Source organism: Haemaphysalis longicornis, unplaced genomic scaffold (genome assembly GCF_048455015.1).
Source record: "Haemaphysalis longicornis isolate Haplotype H1 unplaced genomic scaffold, Haemaphysalis longicornis Haplotype H1 scaffold_9, whole genome shotgun sequence".
Lineage (NCBI taxonomy): Eukaryota > Metazoa > Arthropoda > Arachnida > Ixodida > Ixodidae > Haemaphysalis > Haemaphysalis longicornis.
Genome location: NW_027526460.1, coordinates 95,142,917 through 95,156,167, shown reverse-complemented (window position 1 = coordinate 95,156,167; position 13,251 = coordinate 95,142,917). Strand labels below are relative to the sequence as shown.

At 47.1% G+C, this 13,251-nt stretch overlaps 1 protein-coding gene across 7 annotated transcripts in view; it reads left to right on the top strand.

Moving 5' to 3' along the window:
- Positions 1-13,251, top strand: part of LOC144151349 (glutathione S-transferase omega-1-like) — a 72,720-nt gene that overhangs the window by 17,332 nt on the left and 42,137 nt on the right. The window contains exons 1-2 of one of the 7 annotated variants that reach the window (XM_077682366.1): positions 18-239; positions 10,337-10,414. In XM_077682366.1, coding sequence (XP_077538492.1) covers positions 179-239; positions 10,337-10,414 — 139 coding nt within the window. In that variant the 5' untranslated portion in view covers positions 18-178. Of the gene's footprint in view, positions 1-17; positions 240-5,790; positions 5,846-9,928; positions 10,171-10,336; positions 10,415-13,251 lie in introns of those variants that run through there. The other 6 variants (XM_077682370.1, XM_077682367.1, XM_077682371.1 and 3 more) reach the window with 6 other exon arrangements.

Genomic DNA, 13,251 nt, shown 5'->3' with positions numbered 1-13,251 from the left:
GCGTCCGCCGTCGTTAACCGCCGTGCCCAAAGCAGCTAGTCGTGAGCGCTCGGTGTACGGAACAAGTGCGCATCTCGTGAGGTCACGTGCGCGACAGCCGTGTAGGTAGAGTGTTTTCCTCCGCTGTGAGACGCACCGAGGTCTCCCCTTCTTCTCGGCACCATTACCGCAGCCTCGTATGGAATGGAAATTGCGTAGAGCGGATATCGAGGATACGTGGAACGAACTGCCGTCGACCCGTGAGTCTACCGAGCTACTTCGGCATAGCAGTTAACTTGTGGATACGGGACTACGCCCTCTAGATTAATGAGCGGCCGAGACTTGTAACAGCCAGTTATAAGTGTTCGTTAGTCGTGCTGAAGCGACGACAACGTTGTTTCGTTGTGCGTTCGCGTATTGAGCACCGGACTTTTGAAAAACTAGACACAGTAAATGCAGGCGGCTACACGGCTGAAGGATAGAAGTGACAGTGAAGTGGTGGCCAGGACGCGAACTAAACCTGGGGCGTCGTCTGCTTCCGGTCGCACCTCATGTTCGGTTCACGTCGTTAACTTGGGTTTACACCTTACGCTAAGTGCGCAGCACGCACATCTCTTTGGACTGTGGGCGCGATCTCTCGTGCAGTAAGGGACTTCTCAAGAGAATCGTGTTTTCTAGCCCTGTACCCTTGTTATCCCAAAGGTGGAGGTTGCATCGGCAGTCCGGAACTGTATGAGTGTGTCGTCATCTTTGCGCTTCGAGAGGGTGCAAAAAAGGTTCACTCTTCACTCGAATTTTCTCTCGCCGCTACAACCCGCATAAAAAATGCGCCTACAAGAATTACAGTTCATACGCACGAAACTCGATTTATTTTTTTTTCTGTTCAATTATATCCAATCCAAATTCGATAGGCCGAAATTAGTAAGCTCTGTTCGGCTAAGGGCGCCGATGCGAGCACTCTGTCGCCACATGGGCTTTGGTGTAACGACCATAAAGATGCTGCCTCCTCTCTTCCGTGTGCAGCCCGGGCATCATGATGATTTTTGTGTATCCTTGGAAGACTTTTCTGGCAATATCAAATCTTTCACACGTTCTCTTAAAAATGCAAGCATCTCAAGCTCTTCATGCCCCCTCAGTATGGTATATAAGGGATCCCGAGTTCCTGTTTTTGTTTGTATGTGTGTGTGCGTGTGTTCATGCGCTTGCATGTGTTGCGCATACATATCAATGTGCTTTACATGTCTTTCGCAATATCTGTATTCTCCAGTATGATACGACCATTTGATGTTTAGAACACGAGTGTTTGCAGATGCCTGCACTTTGCCATGAACCCTGTCTTCGTGTATGCAAATATACACGGCCGTATATGTTCCTATCTTAAACGTGTAATTGGTCTGTTTTTGTTTTTATGTATGTGTGTGTGTGAGTGTGCTTGCATGCGTGCGTGCGTATGTGTGTGTGCGTGCGTGCGTGTGCGCGGTTGTGTGTGCGTGCGTGGGTGTGGGGTGCTGCACTGTGCTGCGGGCTTCACTGAACTTTGCAACCAGCATCCATACTTCATTGTTTGTTTCGTATGTGTGTCACCCTGTACTTCTAGTGCACCACCCAGAAGGCCTAGTGCTCTAGTGCTGTTGGTGGGCACTCCCAAATAAATAAATAAATAAATAAATAAATAAATAAATAAATAAATAAATAAATAAATAAATAAATAAAGTTCACCGCTCCCCGCCAAAGGGAGGTGGAGAGGGAACTCGTGGGGTCGCGTGTTGGGCGCTGTTCTCGTTGGGTTTGATTCGCATGCCGTGTGGGGACTGTCGCCTAAGCCCTCGGCTTGGCTACGCGACACCATCTGCTAGCTAGTTACTTTGGTAACAAATGCCTTCTATGGAAACCTAGTGTGACTAATGAAAGCGTAAAGTGACCAATTTAGGTTATAGCGCAATACGATGGAGTTGGTTCTTCGTCGATTTTTTTTTTTTCCACCAACGCCTCTCATGACTACCTAATGATTCCGGAAGACAGTTCTAACAACCGTTTTGCGGCAATAGAAATGGCCTCACAAGTAACCCGCGCGCCTGTACTTCCAGTAACTATCTATCAAGCTCAGAATTCGACGTCTTCCTAAGTACTGGCGAATAACTCGCTATATATATATATATATATATATATATATATATATATATATATATATATATATATATATATATATATATATATATATATATATATATATATATATATATATATCCGATTTTTCAGGTATCGAGAATGCCCAACCAGTGATAACGTCGGATGTCAAGCGTGTTGTTGCACATAACCAAATAACCAAAACCGAAACAGGTTTGAATCCAAGTCAAGTCAAGTCAAATTTATTTATCAAGTCAAATTTATTTGCCAGATACACAGAAGTGTAGCTCTGGATGGTCCCCTGAGATAAAAGCTGCAATAAGCATCTTGACAGGGGCCCAGGAGCCTTTGTACATAATGGCGGAGAATGCAACATTCACAAAATTTACACAATAAAAAATAAATTACTGTACGCTTACATCGCGCTGAAAGTAATGAAAAAAAAGATAAAGATACATTCTCTCTGGTCTAAGTAATGCTGATACAATTAATGTACACTCATTACATTAGGAATTCTATACAGTGCCATAAAACATACATACGTCATAAGCACGCAATGTCAAAAACAATAAACTTTTATGACACGAACACATTAAGGTACACATGGTCAGTTAACAAAATACTCGCGTAAACACTTGCAGCTAACGATACTTACATTTTTATATTTATTAAATAGCACAGGTAGGTTGTGTTTTAACGATCGATTGCATTTTGTATTGTATACGAAAACGGGGAACGAACCAGGGTTCAGTATCTCTAGTGTCGACAGCTGTATCGTGTGGCCGTAGGGATGATAACAGTATTAAGAAATCCTTTAAATTACACTGAGAGAAGTAGAACCAGCACATAAGTCTGTAGTTATAGTGGTGTTCAAATCGAATGATATTAAATTTTTGAAATAGTTTTCGTGTGCTAGACGTTCGGTCAACACGTGCTATATGGCGTAAAGCTGCCTTCTGAAGTACAGTAATTTTATCTATATTATTTTTTGTAGCCGAACTCCAAACAAGGCTGCAGTAGCTAGCCTGATATGCTAAGAGAGCATAGTATACAGTAGACTCTCGATAAACGGAACTTCAAGGGACCAAAAAAAGTAGTTCCGTTTAAGTAGTTCCGTTTACTGAGATAGATGTGTAAAAGTGCACATTTGTGTGCGTACGCACTCTTCATACCATTTCATAGAACTCTAAGCACTAAAATGTGAATGTGGCTGATAGTTTTTAAGAAAGCAAGAAAACTAAAAAGGTTTTAGGCACAGCATTCACAAAGTTGATTTGGCAACCGTTAGTCGCTGTGCACTACAAAATGCATCAATTATTTTTGTTTGAGTCCTTGAAACTGCGTCTTCACGCAGGCTAGAGGCCTCAACTTCGCGAGTATTACGAGCCACCGAATGTAGAATACGGCAACGCGGTAATGAAGCGCGAATAGCACCACGATGGCACAAACAAGGCAGAAGGAGCTGCGCCCTGTAACCTTAGCGTCTTGGATCGAGACCAAACGACTGGAACAAGAACTGCGATGTTGCATTCGCTGCGCTAACACGGCTGACCACTAATGAGACGAGGCTTACGAGGCCAACGAGGTAAAAAAACATGGATGAAGAAAAACAAAAACAAAAACTAAACAGCCGGAAGCGTAAAAAGCTGATTCTCATCCCGATGGGTTTCACAAGAAGTTCCATTTCTAGTTCCATTTACACGGTGGCGCGGAAATTTTAGTTCCGATTACCGAGAGTTTTTTTTGCGTTATCTGAATACAAAACCAACCAAATTACAGGCTACTGTTCCGTTTAAGCGATTTCCGTTTATCGAGATTCTACTGTAGTTTAATTTTGACTTTAACCGGCAGCAGGCTCTACTTCAGGATAATGCGGCCACCGCGACAGACAGGCGTCGACACAGAGATTGTACGTAACTATTCTAACTCAGATGCCAGAAATTGTAACTCCAAGAACCTTATGTTCACCAACAAGTTCAATGTCCCTGTTACAGAGCGATATTTTGCGACCGATGTAAGCCAAACAGCTTATTTTTAGGCCTGAAAAGGATAACCTTCGTTTTTAGTGGATTTATTTCAATAGCGTTGGAGTTAGACCATTTGTGTAATTTCTACAAAATGTTATTACACTGTAGTATTAGGAAGTCGGGGTCACTGCCAGTAAAAAGCAGGGTGTTGTCATCTGCATATATATAGTAAAGTAGAGTGAGGTCAATGTTCACTATCATCATCACCAGACTATCTACGCCCACTGCAGGGCAAAGGCCTCTCCCGTTAATCTCCAATTATCCAGATCCTGTGCTAACTTTGACCAATTTATCCCCGCAAACTTCTTGATCCAACGTCACATAGGTGATGTTGCTTGATCTCATCTGCCCATCTAACTTTCTGTGCCCCCTGCAATGCTTGCCTTCTCTAGGGATCCACTCTGTTACCCTCAATGACCAATGGTTATCTTGCCTTCGCATTACATGCCCTGCCCACGTCCATTTCTTCTTCTTAATTTCTACTAATATGTTCTTAGCCCGCGTTTGTTCCCTTACCCACTCGGCTCTCTTCTTGTCCCTTAATGTTACACCTATCATCTTCCGCTCCATTGCCCGCTGAGTCGTTCTCAATTTAAGTTGAACCCTCTTAGTGAGCCTCCAAGTTTCTGCCCCGTAGGTGAGTACCGGCAAGATGCAGCTGTCATACACTTTCTTCTTCAGGGACAATGGTAGGCTGCCATTCATTATCTGAGAACGTCTGCCGTGTGCATTCTACCCTTTTTTATCCTTCGAATTATCTCTCCCTCATGGTTGGGATCCGGGGTCCCAACTTGGCCTAAGTAGAGATATTCGCTTACTACTTCCACCGCCTCGCCACCTATTCAAAACCGCTGTGCTGGAAGCCGTCGTTAAATGCCATCTCACGGCCTAACGGGCTCGTCAGTGTATACGTTTGGTTCAGACGTGCCCAGACCTCCAAGGAGCATGCAGCTCGGGGTATGCCTCTCGGTCTATCTGTCCGTCTGTCCGTCCGCCCGCCTGTCTGTCTATCTGTCCGTCGGTCCGTCCGTCCGTCCGTCCGTCCGTCCGTCCGTCCGTCCGTCCGTCCGTCCGTTGGTCTGTCCGTCCGTCCGTTCGTCCGTCCGTCCGTCCGTCCGTCCGTCCGTATGTCCGTATGTCTGTCTGTCTGTCTGTCTGTCTGTCTGTCTGTCTGTCTGTCTGTCTGTCTGTCTGTCTGTCTGTCTGTCTGTCCGTCTGTCCGTCCGTCCGTCTGTCTAAACATGGGGCTATTTATGTTGCTCTTTATTTCTAACTTCTATGGTGTGGTATTTACAAAACCGTCAATGTGTAATAATAACGGCTTAGCTTCCGCCACAGTATGGATTTGAGGTTGCACCAAGTCGGAACAGGTAAGTTTTTGTGAGCGCTGCATTGAGGCGTAATCGGTGGTACAAGGTTTCTAGTAGGCGCGGAAGTCGCTCTGGCAGCTGAATCCTGAGCTTGAGGTCTATGTGGTGCAAGAACGGATAGTGGTGGTCTGGAAGAGACCAGAGACGGTTCCGCTCTATTAAAGCAGGCGCCTTCGTCATAGCTGAGGCATCATGTTTGGTGAAGAAGACCTTAATCATATTATGCATTTGAAGGCCTCTGAGAGCTGCTTCATCTGCCTTCCCGTTCCCTGGAACACCACAGTGTCCCGGAAGCCACTGAAATGTCACTTGGTGGCCAATGTCTATGGCTAGGTGGTGCAAGTAAGTTATTTCACGGGAGGCGTGTTCATGAATGCTGAAGCAGTCGTTGCGCAGTAGACTTTGGAGGGCTGCCTTGGAATCGGTGAAGACGATCCATTGCCCCGGCGGTTGGCGGAGAATATAGGACCACCGGAAACCGTGGAACACCTACTGTTAGAGGGCCCCGCTTACATAGTCGCAAGGGGCCGTTTGGAGCAGGAGACCGAGCACCTACGCCCAGGACCAATCTCTCCTTCCGCTCAACGCAAAGCACTAGAGGCGATCTCGCCCCAGTGACACCTGGGCGAGATCGGTGTCACTGAACTGATATGACATACTGCGGAGATCGTGATGTTCATCGAACTGTTCCCGCAAACTCCACGATGTGTGCTTTTATTTTTTTTTCTTACTTCTTTTCTCCTCATTCTTCTGCCCTGTTATATCTCTAGGGCTTTTTCTGCCCTTCCCTACCCATTCCCCCGCCGAGTAGCATGTCAGTGTAGAGATTCTGGCAAACCTGTCGGCTTTCTTATCTAATAAAGAGCGTAAAAGTGAGAGCATGGAAGTTAGCTTCCGTCGAATGTTCATGATGAAAGAAATCGTGAGAACGACGAGAACCGGGAGGAACAAATAAGACAGGTCGGTGCGCTACTGGAAACTAAAGTTTATCGAAAGAACCAAGGAACATATACATATAGAGCCTGTAAAATAACAAAAGACAGAGGCACGCGGCCGCAGACCGAGTGATACTCCTGTCACGCGGCAAATGTAAATGTATTTCAAAGCGAGTTAGATTAGCTGTGAATGACGTTTGATTTGTCAGTGCGGGTCTACACGGAGAAGTAAATCTCATTTGATAACGGGAGCAGTGACGAATTGTAAACTCGCAGAATTGCAAGGTGATGATGTAAATGCGTCCACGTTGTTTTCAAACCTCTGATGTTTTAAGAAAAAGGAATTTACATAGAATGTAACTGTTTTCGTTGACATTGACATCAAACTTCGAGTAAAGTAAGTAAGAAATCCTCATTTAGGTTGCAGCTTTGCAAATGTGTTTGTCTTTTCTGTATAAAGCAACATGCAGAGAAAGATATCGACTTACCGAAAAATTTTAGGCGCAGGGCTGTACAGTTTATTATTAAACTTCCTCGTATAGTAGCCTCGGTCACTGATGTCGAGGCCACCCATTCGATTCGGTTTGGCAGCTAAAGGGAATGTGTTCCCGAACTCATTCGACCCCGGAATGTCATTTCACGTAAATGTCATTTTGTATTCTCGTGCAGCGCCAAACTAATGACATTCACAGCTTCTGTAAGCCGCTGTAAATGTCATTAGATTCTCCGTGTGACAGCGGTATTAGCATAACTAAAGGCGTCATACAAGGGTCGCGCAGTCGTTTACGAAACATCAAGCTAATCAGCTTCACGGTTTGATGCCGAACTGAGAGGCAGCGGATGCCCTTGCATCCGGCTTTTGCGGTAAGGGCAGCCTCAACAATATCGCGCGTTTTCTGACCTTCGTACGTCAACAATATGTAAATATCTTTAGATAAAGGTTGGAACACACGAGCCTGACAATAGGTACTCAAAGCCCTTTCATGCTCGCGCAAGATAGTATTGACCGGCCACCCGATTCAGTCGATGTACATGCGAGTGCATGTTGTTGGCATCTTATCTACCACCATGGTCATTGGTCATGGTCATGATCCGTGAAACATTTAATTGGGGTGAATCGTCAAGCCCTCTCCGTTATACTGTATAAAAATAAACATAAAAGGCCCTATGACCTTACATATTGATACGACTGCTTATATTGCTCCTGAGCTGAAAAAAAAGTGTTCCCGGCAACGCAAATGTGTACTGTCGTGAAAGAGAATTGTCCGAAGCTCGCACCATACAAAGCCTAATTCACTCACGGGTGTTGTATACGGTTGGCTTGCCCGCTTTGCTTGTGGGTACAGCATTGAGGCTTACCTTACAAAACATTCTTGAAACTCTGCAAGATGGGCTTTCTCGCAATTTAATAATGCAGAAAAGTGAAGTGTTCTTCGCAGTAGCCTAAGAATTGAGAATTTCGCTACGCGGGCTTTTGTTTTACTGAGGGGGAGTATAAACCTCTAACCTGCCAAAGAAATTTCTGTATCCCCGTCATCAGAAGGCTCCCAGGCTACTACTGGCACACAAAGATACAACCCAGGTATACTGTCTACTGGCTACACCCAGGCTACTGAAACGAACTACTGGCACCGTCAGGGATCGAACCTGGAGCCAAAGAGAAGCGGAGCGACAGCCGGTCGTCTTGCCGACTAAGCTACGACTAAGCTACGCCCACAGGCGGAGACGGGGGAGACAGGCAGAGGTTCAGATTCGGCGTCTAGGGAGGGGGAGGGCGCTTTTTGGAGGCGACACATGATACAAGAGCGAGGGGGAGGCAAGCAGAGAGATGAAGCCATAGCCGCGCGTGCCACCCTCATCCTCCCCCCTGCGAAAGACGCTGCTCTCCGTTTTCTGTCTGCCGACGCTGCTGCATTCGGGACTCCGTCCCCGTGAATCCCAGGTGACCGCTGGCTTCTCGCCTTGTAGAGCCACGTGTGTGAATTCAAGTAACGCCGCATGGCTAATCGTTGTGGGTGTCGTTTACAGCTTCGCGGTCCAGCCACCTTCACAGTGGATTGGAGCCAATTTTTTTTTTTTCTCGAAAGACAACTATTAGTGGGACAATCGATGGTTTCGGGGCGGTGTTTACCGCCGAAAATCCCGGCGTTTTTTTTCCTGCTGTTACTTCTTTCCCTAAACACAATTCTCGCATCTCTTTTTCATATTTCGCACTGCCGACGAATGTGATCGGGGCACTCGTATCGGGACACGCATCGGGGCGCTTGTATTTCTCGCCACACGCACGCGCTGGCGCCCCGATTCACCGGGTTACGGCCACATGGCGGGGTGAAATGAAACGTGTAGCTATGCCCCCATAGCGGAGCGGCCTCCAACTCCAAGGTATGGCAATGCCAGATATCCTGGCGCACCCGGAAACCGCTTACCGCCTGTTCAGCTAGGTAAGCGGTAGAAGCGCCAAGGCTCACGGGTACGTCGTCTGCTCGGCGGCCCTTCCGGTTCGAGAGTTTTCTTGACCTCCCGTCCGCTGACGGCTTTCAAGTGCGTGTATGTGGGTTTTTAAACTGTTTCCACCGAAAAAACAACAACAACAACGAACAACAATGGTGGATGCCACCAGGGCTTCTCGAAAGTGTAAGCACTTTGTTACAAGTAAACAAACACTTACACGCGCACGTGAAAGCCGCCGGTGGACAGCATCTCCACTCCTTCTCCAAATGGCAGCATCTCCACTCCGTGGATGATGGCGAGGGTGCGGAGAACGGGGACTCGAAATGGCATCCAAGTTGCGCCCGAGTGACATCCGATTTGCGCCCCGACCGTCATTAGATTTGAGCCGTGAGTTGCCCCTCGATTATTCCCTCAATGAAACTGCCACTCACAGCTCAAACCGAATTTCGCTTGATGGTGGCGTGCGCACGGATGGACGCGGACGGACATTGGGAGGTCCTAAGGTACTCCGCACCGTTACAGGCATGGGAGTAAGCCGCTTGTCTCTCGGGTACTAACCTACGGTCGTAGACCAATGGGCAAGGCGACTGACACTAACTCTGTCTGGTCAACCAGACACAGGCTCGAACCCTGCCGGTGCCCGTGTGACTTTTTGCGAATGTAAATGCTATGCGCACGGACGCGGACGGACATTGTGCGGTCCTAAGGTACTCCGCACAAAAAATTGTAACCGTGCAGCCGCAGCAAGAGCTCCTGGTTCAACATAAATTCGATTGCTTTATTCCACACCCTGAGATTGTTCTCATCTTCCTATTGTTCTGATTACGATGTATGCGCAGATGCTTCAAGGTTCCTCCCCGAAAGGAGTGTTGTTGACGGCCTTTTTCGCATATTCCAACAAACATTCGTCTGCTTTCCCTCTCCCCATTGTCCTTCGTGAGTGGCCGTCCTTTCTGTTTTTTTTTTGTTTCCTGTATCTCCCGATAAACGGTTTTTCGAGGAACTGGCCGCCACCTGCAAAGGCCTCCGATAGGTGTTTATGTACGCTGTGGCCTCTTTCCGTTCGCACGCCTTTCACCATATCTCCAGCACCACCGTCCTCCACAACACGGAGGGCAGAGCCTAAGATTTGTCTTTGTGTGGGCGATATGAGGGGGCCGTGTGCTTACATCATAGAAGGGAGAATACGCTGCCATCCCCGCCATTCTAGTCACTCAACAGACGGAGTTAGATCTTTTCCCACTCAACATCGTCCCAGGTAACCTTTCTTTTTCGCGTGAGGTAACCGCACTCCCACATTTTCAAAACCCCAATCAACCTTCTGTGCCTTCGACAAGAACATGGGCTCTTACCACTGGGAGCATATTTAAACTCGTTCTTTGCCCTTCTTCGCCCCTCCAGTAGATAGATGCACGCAGGGGTGCGATTTCTCCCGTCGTCTTCGCAGGAAAGCGTTCATCTCGGATACTGCTGATACCTTATACTGGTCCCCGTCGAAGCATGGACTCCTGGGCGCTCGAAACAGGTGAGTCCCTTTCGCTTATTTTCAGCCTCGTAAGCTTGAGCGTTATACTTGTGCTGAAGGCGTTGACAGCCGTTTAAACGAAAAAGAAACACTCAAGTTTGGAGGAGGAACCTGCGTTCCGTTACAACGGCAGGGCCAGATCAACAAGGAATAAATCAAGGTGAACGTCGGTTGGCCCTTTAACATGTGCCAAAACAAGGGTGTCGAAGCGAAAAAAAAAAGGCAGCATCTCCACTTCGTGGATGAAGGCGCGGGTGTGGAGTACGGGGACTTGAAATGATATCCAAGTTGCGCCCCGAGTGACATCCGATTTGCGCCCCGACCGTCATTCGATTTGAGCCGTGAGTTGCACCTTGATTATTCCCTAAATGAAACTGCAACTCACGGCTCGAATCGAATTTCGCTTGATTTTCGCTTGATGGTGGTTCGCGCATGGATTAACTCGGACGTACATTTGTGGGTCCTAAGGTACTCCGCACCGCTACAGGTGAGGGAGTAAGCCGTTTGACTTTCGGGTACTAAGTCACAGTCGTAGCCCAATGGATAAGACGACTTACAGTCACTTTGTCTGGTCTACCAGACACAGCTCTAATCCTGCCGGTGCCTGTGTGATTTTTTGCGATTGTAAATGCTATGCGCACGGACGCGGACGGACATTGTAAGGTCCTAAGGTACTCCGCACCTAAAGTACCGGTTCGATTCGGTTTCAAGAGGGTTCAATTTGTTTACGGTTCAATTTCGTTTCGACCAGATGCGGATGCAGGTTTATTTCTGAAAGGGGGAGGAGGGGGTGTTAGCTTCTATCGGTGATGAGGATGATGATAATGGTAATGTGGAGGAGGAGGAGAATAGTGCCTCTTTTATTCGCCGAAATTCACCGTTCCCACTCACGATACATCCGCCTATCATGCGGCAAGTGAAGTGCCCGAATAGGTATCGGTCTCTTCGAACTCGAAGATAACAAAAAAAAAAAAAAAAGTTGTCCAACGCAGTCATGTTTTTTGCGGCTTCTCTACTAATTTATCTGTATGTCTCTATGGTCCAGGGCCAAATACCGGATTTCTTTTTTTTTTTTTTTTGCGAGGGAGGGGCAGTTTTGGGGGCTACTCATACGAGCCATACCTGATACCTAGTATGGGGTGTTGACTCCCAAAGAAACCGACGCGCGAGCTTTCAGAGGCCAGACGGCGGTCGACGATATTAAATCGTCACTAATCAGGATGTCTCTGACGTAGTTTTTTTATTGCCATAGTTTAGCCTACGTGCTCTATGAATGCGAACCGTACAAAAGTTACGGCCATTGGCCGCCTACCTCGCCATTAAAACACGATCAAAATTGCCAACACATCTCTTCTTTTGAAGTACTAAAAAATAAATCTGTCTCTAACTTTAATATCATATTAATGGCAAAACAGGCCATGCACGGAAATACTTCTTATTTTTGAAATGTTTAGACCATGGAGAGTACATCCGTAAATAGATGGTTTTACAAAGGTCCTTAGTGCCCCTATAGATTGTAGTAAATCAGAAGAAGCAGTAGACAACACACACACATGTATACATAACAACAAAAAGTTTTTTTATGATTTCAGTGTTGAAATGCGGTACTCATATCTTGCTAGATGGTCTATGTGGCGGGCCATTGAATTGAGAAATTCGTTGCCCGGGTTCGCCACTATACTCTGCTCTTATTGAGGAGTTCGATGGGAATTTTGAATCGCACAGCGACCTCATAGACGCCATGATACGGGCGAGAGGTTCCTGTACGAAAGTTTTCCGATTACGCTCGAGGTTCTCTGGCCGATGCGGAGTACCAAGGGCTCGGAAAACGCGAGCCGTGCTCGGAAAACGCGAGCATCTGAAGATATTTAGTCGCTAGACGCGCACAGAGGCACGTACAGAGACATATGAAGAAATCGGTTCAGCGGGAATGGCAGTCGTTCTGCTCAAAATTAGACCCACGAAAACCTCTTACGAGAATTTGAAGCTTAGTACGTAGCGTACGGGTACCGTCTACTGCGCTGCACCCTTTTCAACTCTATTGCTCTGCGGCAGATCCGCCGTGACCTAGACGTCGCTGAAGATTTCTGCGCCAAAGTCACCGCCTTGTCGGCTCCAGTCTTACCTGCCAACCCGATAGCTGTCTCTTTGCCCTCTGCAAATGTGACCGTCATAGACAAGCCATTCACAATGGCAGAACTACTTGCTGCCTTGTCTTCCGTAAACAAGGCTTCTGCCCGGGTGCAGACGGCATGAGCTATGCAGCTTTATCGCACCTCGGAGACAAAGTTAAGAGCTTCCTTCTCGGCACATACAACCACAGCTGGGGAACGGGCTGCTTCGAACCGGGCTAGAAGCGCGGTCGCCTTGTTCCTGTACTCAAACTCTGAAAAATACCTACGGAAATGGAGTCTTATCGGCCCATTGCACTCTTGAGCTGCGTGGGGAAGCTGATGGAGAAAATGGTCCTTGTTCGCCTAGACTGGGACTTGACAAACCAGAACCTGTATGCCCCACAGATGACTGGATTCAGACAATATCGCAGCAGCATCGACAACGTTCTTGCCCTTGTCAGACATAAAGAGTGCAAAAGCCCAGCGTCGCATCACTCTAGCAGTGTTCATATACATTAGAGCAGCCTTTGACTGTGTGGCGCATGAGGAAATAAGATCTGAATTGAGATCGGTAGGCATCGGAGGTCGCATGTATACATGGATACCCGATTACCTCTCCGACAGATCTGTTTTTATGTACGTGAAGGACGCCGAAACAGCCTCTCACAATGTTCCGTGAGGTGTGCCACAGGGTGGTATTTTAAGCACAACCCTATTTAATAT